The sequence below is a fragment of the Nicotiana attenuata genome, unplaced genomic scaffold (genome assembly GCF_001879085.1).
Source record: "Nicotiana attenuata strain UT unplaced genomic scaffold, NIATTr2, whole genome shotgun sequence".
NCBI classification, from domain to species: Eukaryota; Viridiplantae; Streptophyta; class Magnoliopsida; order Solanales; family Solanaceae; genus Nicotiana; species Nicotiana attenuata.
The window spans coordinates 278,665-287,078 of record NW_017670310.1 but is presented as its reverse complement, the minus strand read 5'-3'; the positions used below and the strand labels follow the sequence as shown (position 1 = coordinate 287,078).

Here is an 8,414-nt window from a genome sequence, read left to right as displayed (position 1 = left end):
TATATTCACAGTTAACAATTTATTTAAAGATTAGTCAATTCACTCAAATTTCAGGATACAACGTCCTGAAGTATCAACCTCAAAGTCAAATCTTATGTCTTGAATTTAACTTAGCAGTCAGAACTTCGGACACTTAGTCCTGAATTCCAAATTAGCAGCTCGAAAATTTAGGACATTAAGTCCTGAATTCCAAATTAGCAGCTCAAAAATTCAGGATACTTAGTGCTGAAGTTTGAATGAATTGACTAATCTTTAAATACAATATAAATGATAAATATGATTTAAACAACAAGCTTTAAAGTAGCTGATGCTGCACTACGTCCCAGTTTCTTTGAAATAAGCAATTGGAAAATATTTGATAAAAGTAAAAGAGGAAGGCATGCCAATTTTCAGACAAGTGCACAACATTTGTTTGCTTAATTGATGTGCTAATCAAGAGATTGGATCTTACAGAAGAGATGCCTTAATTCTGTTGGACGAATACGTCTACACAAATTGCCATTTTTAATACGTGTATATGTCAATATATATATACTCAAGCAACCTATTCAGCTAGAAAGGAATACCTAGTTCACAAACTATTTTGCGCTTTTCACTTCACTTTACAAATTACTCTTTCTTTCACTGTCATCATCTTCTTTCATTTACACAAGACAACCATACCATTAACAACAACATGCCTAGGGGTCGACCACTTTCTTTGCAGGTTTCACTTTCAATCCCAATGCTCTTTCATCCTTTCATCTTTTCTTTTACTTATTTGACTAAAATGGTCCAAAAACACTCGTGAAAATAGCACGGGCTAGTCAGTTTTGAAACTCCAACACATTATGAAATTCCAGCATAATATGCTCGAATCTCATATATAAAAAATTCGAATTCCAGCGTATTATGCTGGAAATTTTTCGGATTTTAAGGGTATTTTTGTTAATATTTTATCTTTACATGAAAAATCTGAATCACTTTTGAAAACTGAGGCTATTTTTTAATTACCAGTTGTAAATCTGGCTATTTCTAATTCCCCCCCCCCCCCCCCCTCTCTTGGTGTGATATTGTCCGTTTTTGTGTCAAGCCTGCACAATTTTTCCAAAAGGCCTCACACGAGTATCCAACTCCTTATAAGTCACCTAACTTTCTTTTCTCTTGTTTACGTGGGACTTTGTTCATGCATGCCCAAGATTACTTTCAACAACAATAACAACAAAAAAAAAATCTTCATTTTCTCCGCCATTTCCCCAGTTCAGCCTGAAAATGATTTTATCTGATTTTCTGCTAGTCAATTTTATTGTAAAGATGCATGCTAATTAGAATATCAAAAGAGAGAAACACAATAATGGAAAAATGTTAGATGACTAACATTCGAACCGTGTTCCTCATTCTTCCTTCTTTTTTTCTTTTTAATCCTTTCGCACCCATCGGCTGTCTTAAATTTTGGCCAAAGAAATAGTACTTGACGTTCGACAAAATAGAGTCCAAACATTAAAAGGAACAACAAGAGTATAACGAACAAAGAGAAGGAAGCGCATTTAATTTGGTGTAAAAGTAGATATAGCTAGGTGAAGTAGTTACAAAGCAAAGGAAAATTCTCAGCCTCTTATTAATTAAACGCTGATTTATTTCACAGACGGTGGAACTCAAAGTGAGGATGTGTTGCCCAGGCTGCGAGAGACTTGTCAAAGACGCTATGCTCAAGCTTAGAGGTGCATAAATCGACATACCAGCTTAAATTAAAAGTGTTATTTTTGCTATATATCATTGGAATTATCTTGATAGGAAAAAGAATTAATTGGAAGAATTTATGATCCATATGTTCGTCACAAATTTTTGACGGATTTGTGACGACTCGATCATTTTTGTGACAAATCTACTATGGAATTAACAGTCTGTTGGCCAAGCATTAAGGTATTTGCCCAAGCTTTTAGAAGGAAACAAATGCTTTTGAGTAAAAACAAAAGCAGCTTTTGAGAAGCTTTTGATAAGCACAAAAAAGTAATTTCTCCCAAAAAGTACTTTTTTTTTTAAAAAAAAAAAATTTTTTAAGGAAAATACACTTAAAAACACTTTTTATAAGCTTAAGAAAACACTAATTATGACTCAAAATTTTTTTAAATTAATTAGTCATATACAAACTGCTTCTAATCAAAAGTACTTTTTTGAAAAGTACTTTTCAAAATAAGCTGATTTTAACATGCTACAAATCTGTAGTTTTGTCACAGACTTCGTCCGAACTGATGAAATTTCGTCACAAATCCGTCACAAAATTCTGTCAAATATATTTCTCGTAAGATTGAAGTATATACGGTTTTTTTTTACAATATCAATAATAGTAGGATAGTTACTACTATTTTTATCAAAGAGTAATTAAGAAATACTTATCAAAAAAATTATGTGTAATTATGTAATAAGTGACGTGAATGATAGGGATAGACTCAGTGGAGGTGGACGTAGAGATGGAGAAGGTAACGGTGGTGGGATACATTGATCGGAAAAAGGTGCTAAAAGCAGTGAGAAGGACAGGAAAGAGGGCAGAATTCTGGCCATATCCTAATCCACCATTATATTTCACATCTCCAAATAACTATTTCAAAGATACAACGACAGAATACAAAGAGAGCTACAATTACTGGAGGCATGGCTATAATGCCACTGATAAGCATGGGACTTTACCTGTTAGTCAACGAGGAGATGACAAAGTCAGCAACTTGTTTAATGATGATAATGTCTATTCTTGTTCTCTCATGTGATAGTCTATATAAGCATTAGGTAATGGATTAATTATGCGTGTATTTCATCCCAATTGTTGCCACCTTGGCTAGCTCTTAATCAAAAGAAATCATCATCATGCAATATTATTGGAAAACCAAAGGGACTTATGGTTTTTGATTCTTGAATTCGTATTGGCATTTACAAATATCCACGCTCGTATAATTTATAGTGGATAGAGTTACTTGATACATGTTGTTAGCGAGAGATAATAGGTACTTTATGGAATTAGTCGAGGTATGCGCAAGCTGGCTCGAACACCACGATAAATAACTTACTATAATAAATTACAATTATACCAAATATTAATATACTATTAGCGTATATAGCATAAATCCGAGCACACAAAATATGGGTCCCCTTCCGAAATTATACTATCGTGGACAATTTAACTGATGATGTAAACACTCTCATCATCGGAGAGGAAAATTAATAATTAAGGAAAAAATGAGGCTTTTGACCATGGTCAAGGAATATCTTAAGAGAACAGATCTGATCCATCATTTTAGTAGGACACATGTCGCACATAACTGGAGGAACTAGATGGAACTTTCACGGGAGAGATCCGAACCCGTAAATATGAGGCCCGATTAACCCGAGTGACGTACTATAAAGAGAGTAATTTCTCCATTTTCCATTTCGCAGTAATTTTTATTCGGACTCATTGGTTGGCTCCATTGTTCCTCCCTCCCAGGTTTATTCTCTTTCCATTATGAATTTCATGGTTTGAATATGAATGATGAATTTGTATGCTACAAATTCAGTATGTATCTGATCCTCCCGCTTTGGCATATTCCTTTCGATTTTAATGTTAAAATCTGTATTTGGAATCAACTATTTCTAGAATTTTCTTGGTCTGCTCTACCAAAAAAATATTCTTTCTATTGTATTCTTAACATGAACAATAGGTTAAGGATCTGTTGTATGTCTCCAAATTTATAATATTTATGTACTCCATGTTTTGATGCTACTTTTTTTTTATGAAGTGAATTTCATTAAATATTAAATGGCATCAACAAGATGCATAGAAAAAGTTACAATAAAAGGAGGTGTCTGCTCATAAGCCAAAAACTTACTGAACAATTAAAGAGCAGACACTATCCAAAAAAAGTTCAACACTAGTTACATTAGCCTGATTGAACCAACTAAATAGGTTAATTAAACAATTGGCTTTGAGAGTGTGATTAGGAGTTAAAATCCCATAAAAAAAGACTATGTTTCCTTTCATTCCAGATGCACCAAAAGGTAGAACCAGGCACCATAGACCAAGTTTTTTGTACTCTCCACGAACGCCAGCTCTCATAAGCATCTTTAATGCTGTTTGGCTACTACACGGTGCATAAACAGATGCTCTCGGATTCCATCTGGCACATATAACATCTATTTACAGTCTGAAATGCTTCTTTTGTTGAGATTGTCTTGAGTAAGACATGCTTCATACAAGGTTGTCCAGATAAAACCAACTACTTTTGGAGGTAGTTTGGTTTCCCGTATAAGCTTCCTTGGCCATTTGTCAGTCAGTTCCTTGTTTAGAACATAGATTGTCATATCCCTTTTAGACAGTATATGTTCTATCTTTTGATTCTTCCCATTCCAACCTATCCTGCACCCAGGAGTTGACATTGACACATGATAATTTTGTAAGAAATCACAGCAGGTCATTCAGCTCCCAGTCCTGGATATCCCTTCTGAACTGTGGTGTCCAAGACTTGTCTTGCCAGTATTGGAAATAGTGGGCTCCTGCTTGCTAGAAAGAAAAAAAAATGTTGGGTATTCATCTTTCAGAATCTTTGCCCCTAACCAACTGTCTTGCCAGAAAGAAATATGAGCTCCATTCCCCAGCTTGAGTGATGATTTAAGTTGGAACTCATCCCATAGCTTTGAGATGTGTTTCCAGGGACCTGAACCATGAGAAGCTCTACCTTGTCTAGTGCATCAGTTGTTTGTCACCCCATACTTTGCTTGTATTACAGCTTTCTATAGTCCATAACTTTCCATGTTGTATCTCCAATGCCATACTCTTGCTTGTATTGATGCTACTGTTGTATTTTTTGTTTTATTTTTTAGAATTTGATAGTCATTAGTCAATCAGAACAATTTTTAGTCCCGGGAAGGACATGAGAGAGCGACTCATGTTTCGTTATCTCCAAAGTAATAACTAATACATGTACCAAAATGATTTCCTATTGCTGGTCAAGATTCAAACAAACTAATTTTGGCGAAGATTTTCAAAGATATCCTTCAATAATTTCGAAAATGAAAAAGTTTAACTCATAGTTTTCTTCTTTTCATTTTTTTTTTAATTTGTAAATTGTATATATTCCAAAAACTACATTTACCTAAATCTGAGTTTTGGCTCTGAAAGTTGGTCAAATTGACTATTAATGATTGATTTGGGATGTATGCGATTCAATTTTGGTCCTAGAATAGCTATGAAGTTATTCAACTTGTGGTAGAAGAATTGGCTAAAAGCAACAACAAACCCAGTATAATCCCACGAGTGTGGTCTGGGGAGGGTAGTGTGTACGTAGACCTTATCCCTACCTTTGAGGGTAGAGAGGCTGTTTCCGATAGACCCTCGGCTCAAGGAAAGAACTTTAAATACACAATGCTATTGCTTCGCTTCTCTGCTATTAGATTATTCTTATTTATGTGTTGAATCCTTAGTGCAGAATAGTTGAAATGACTTCTGCAAGTGCAGAGGAAAATTGCCTTGGTTGGGCAGCCCGAGATCCGTCTGGATTTCTTTCACCTTACAAATTCAGCCGGAGGTACATTTACCACTTGGAATGTTTGAATGGCCTTTGCTGATGCATTATTTCTTTGCTTCTTCGTCTGTTTTCATCATTTGACAAGGGCTGTTCTATTTCTCCACTTTGGATTAGATGATCTTTGACTAACTTTAAATGGTTGAACTGTTGATTTGATCTAGTTCTCGAGCTTTTTTAAGTAGCAGTGCTATTTATCTTCTGCTAAAATTTTCTTTTACTTGCCGCAGGACAGTTGGCAGTGATGATGTTCTGCTGGATATTTTGTTTTGTGGAATATGTTTCGCTGATATTGTCTGGACCAGGAATAAACATGGACATTCAAAATATCCTCTAGTGCCAGGGTGGGAACTTTGATTTCAGAAATTATTTGGTGCCATGATACATTTTTTTCTCATTTACTTGTATTGTGACATTTTCCGCTTAGATTGGCATTTAGTTATTGTCTTTATATTTATATTATGTTATTTATTATTTTCATGATTGTCAGACATGAAATTGTGGGAACTGTGAGAGATGTTGGCACCAATGTTAAGCACTTTAAAGTTGGCGACCATGTTGGAGTTGGAACGTATGTTAATTCATGCAGGAAATGTGAATATTGTAATGATGGATTAGAGGTTCATTGCTCAAAAGGAGCAGTATACACTTTTGATGGTATAGACGTGGATGGTACTGTTACTAAAGGGGGATACTCCAGTTACATTGTTGTTCATGAAAGGTTAATTTATCTGACTCTCTAACAAATTATGTATCGTTTTCACCCCACACATCCCAAACTCCCCCAATCTTTACTTTACGTGGACCAAATGGTCTGTCATATAAAATCAGTGTATAGTTTACTGATAAGTGCTGCTTATATCTACAGGTACTGCTTTAGAATACCTGAAAATTATCCGCTTGCATCTGCAGCACCTTTACTATGTGCTGGAATTACTGTCTATACTCCAATGATGAGACATAACATGAATCAACCTGGAAAATCTCTGGGTGTGATTGGATTAGGTGGTCTGGGTCACTTAGCAGTGAAGTTTGGAAAGGCTTTTGGATTGTATGTAACAGTATTCAGTACAAGTATATCTAAGAGAGAAGAAGCTCTGAAGCTTCTTGGAGCTGACAATTTTGTGGTCTCATCGGACGAACAGCAGATGATGGTATGGTCTTAAGCTTGTGTCTGTACTTCTCTATGGATAAAGATATCTCGCAGAAAATGCTTTAAACTGCTATTACTGTGATTGATCTTTTACATTGTTACAGGCGCTGGGTAAGTCGTTTGACTTCATGATTAACACTGCTTCTGGAGATATTCCATTTGATCCTTACTTGTCGTTGTTAAAGACTGCTGGCATTCTTGTTCTGGTTGGCTTCCCAACTGAAGTGAAATTTAGTCCAGGAAACCTAGTTCTCGGTATTTATCTTTTAAACCTGCTCACAATTTGAAGTAAGCCTGTGCTCAATATTTTGTCCTCAGCTAAAATGATTCATGTGTGACAGGTATGAAGAGCATCGTTGGGAGTGTAACCGGTGGAACAAAGCAGACACAAGAAATGCTAGATTTCTGTGCTTCCCACAAAATTTATCCAGAAATTGAGATAGTCCCAATTCAGTATGCCAATGAGGCACTCGAAAGGTTAATAAAGAAGGATGTCAATTACCGCTTTGTAATTGATGTAGGTAACAGCCTCAAGTAAGGTGGAAGAATCTCACATGAGCATTCTTGTGGCTGTGACATAGCTGGAAATGAAAAGAAAACTTATTCCCATTGTTTTATACTGTTTTTATTTGTCTTAGACGTTACTCCTCTCCCAACACATACAATGGTCTTTTCATTTCAAGACGTCTCAAAATGCTTGGCACTAGTGTATTAATGACGCTGGTTGATACAACCTTCACAAGTTTTTACCACATTTATGCAGCTAATTAAATTTTAGTATCAGACTATCAGTACCATGTTTTTCTTTCGCACCAACTATCACTTCAATATTTCTTTCACTGCCATTTACCTTTTGTTCCATTTTATATAGCATTTTTTTTCTTTTTTGTGTACTTTTAAAAGAATCACACATATTTAGTTTAGCTTTAAACTTTGAACTTTCTATTACTGTCATAAAATGAAATTGATGGAATATGTAAACATATTAGTCAAACTAATATTTTGAATTTCGTATCTATCAATATGTGTCGCACAAAATTGGATAAAAGGAGAATAATTTTGTTAGAATGGGAGCAGTAATTATATTCGCATCTGGCTTGATTGAGAGGATGGAATGAATTGAGAGGTTGTCTTATTGTGATACTAGCTTTGAACTAGATTGCTAACGAGCAAATGCCATGTGCTCTATCAATCTAGTCCCAGTCTTTCTGGTGAGTTGAGACTGGCAAAACCCGGGTCCACCTTTTTAAGTCAAGTAATGTGACCCGCCGAAGATTAAGGTTTTCTTATCATATTGATGAAGGCCCCCAAACGAAGGGTTCAGTCAGTAAAAGAGATGACTTTTGTCTCCATGGAAGAAGAATAGCCCCTCTCTTTGGTCACCAAGAGTTAGAGGTCTAACTTGTAGAAGCAAAGTTTGAATTCTAGCAAAAGCAATATTAATTTTTTTTATATGCCTAAACATTACAGGAAAACATTGCCCGCATGTGTACGGGTAAGAAGGAAGGGCCAAAACTATCCCTATCGTTTGCTAAATGGTTTATAAATACCCTCCGTCCATCTATCCGTTCAAAAAAATACACTCCGTCCATCTATCCGTCCATCTATCCGTCCAAAAAAACACACGAAGTTAATTCTATTAACAAAAATACCCCCGCGACTAACGGCAGAACTGATAGAGCGTGTTTTTTTGAACGGATAGATGGACGGAGGGTAAGATCGGAAGAGCA

At 35.6% G+C, this 8,414-nt stretch overlaps 2 protein-coding genes across 3 annotated transcripts; both read left to right on the top strand.

The window, feature by feature from the left end:
- The first annotated feature begins 563 nt into the window (after positions 1-563).
- Positions 564-2,854, top strand: LOC109237609 (heavy metal-associated isoprenylated plant protein 30-like). The gene is made up of 3 exons (XM_019403928.1): positions 564-706; positions 1,625-1,700; positions 2,422-2,854. Exons 1-3 carry the CDS (start codon positions 677-679, stop codon positions 2,742-2,744), a joined length of 429 nt encoding a protein of 142 aa, XP_019259473.1. The 5' UTR covers positions 564-676; the 3' UTR covers positions 2,745-2,854.
- A 461-nt stretch (positions 2,855-3,315) lies between these two features.
- LOC109237618 (probable cinnamyl alcohol dehydrogenase 1) lies at positions 3,316-7,472 on the top strand. 2 transcript variants are annotated; one of them, XM_019403938.1, is made up of 7 exons: positions 3,316-3,457; positions 5,431-5,534; positions 5,762-5,875; positions 6,022-6,252; positions 6,400-6,685; positions 6,789-6,939; positions 7,026-7,472. In XM_019403938.1, exons 2-7 carry the CDS (start codon positions 5,446-5,448, stop codon positions 7,220-7,222), a joined length of 1,068 nt encoding a protein of 355 aa, XP_019259483.1. In that variant the 5' UTR covers positions 3,316-3,457; positions 5,431-5,445; the 3' UTR covers positions 7,223-7,472. The 2 variants fall into 2 exon arrangements, with proteins under 2 accessions (XP_019259483.1, XP_019259482.1); XM_019403937.1 differs by having other exon boundaries at positions 3,317-3,457; positions 5,436-5,534.
- Positions 7,473-8,414: the final 942 nt, after the last annotated feature.

Coding starts and splice junctions, on each gene's coding strand:
- LOC109237609 (XM_019403928.1), top strand. CDS start 677: ATGCCTAGGGGTCGACCACTTTCTTTGCAG. Junction 707..1,624: donor GTCGACCACTTTCTTTGCAG/GTTTCACTTTCA, acceptor TTTATTTCACAG/ACGGTGGAACTCAAAGTGAG. Junction 1,701..2,421: donor CGCTATGCTCAAGCTTAGAG/GTGCATAAATCG, acceptor CGTGAATGATAG/GGATAGACTCAGTGGAGGTG.
- LOC109237618 (XM_019403938.1), top strand. CDS start 5,446: ATGACTTCTGCAAGTGCAGAGGAAAATTGCCTTGGTTGGGCAGCCCGA. Junction 5,535..5,761: donor CCTTACAAATTCAGCCGGAG/GTACATTTACCA, acceptor TACTTGCCGCAG/GACAGTTGGCAGTGATGATG. Junction 6,253..6,399: donor TACATTGTTGTTCATGAAAG/GTTAATTTATCT, acceptor TTATATCTACAG/GTACTGCTTTAGAATACCTG.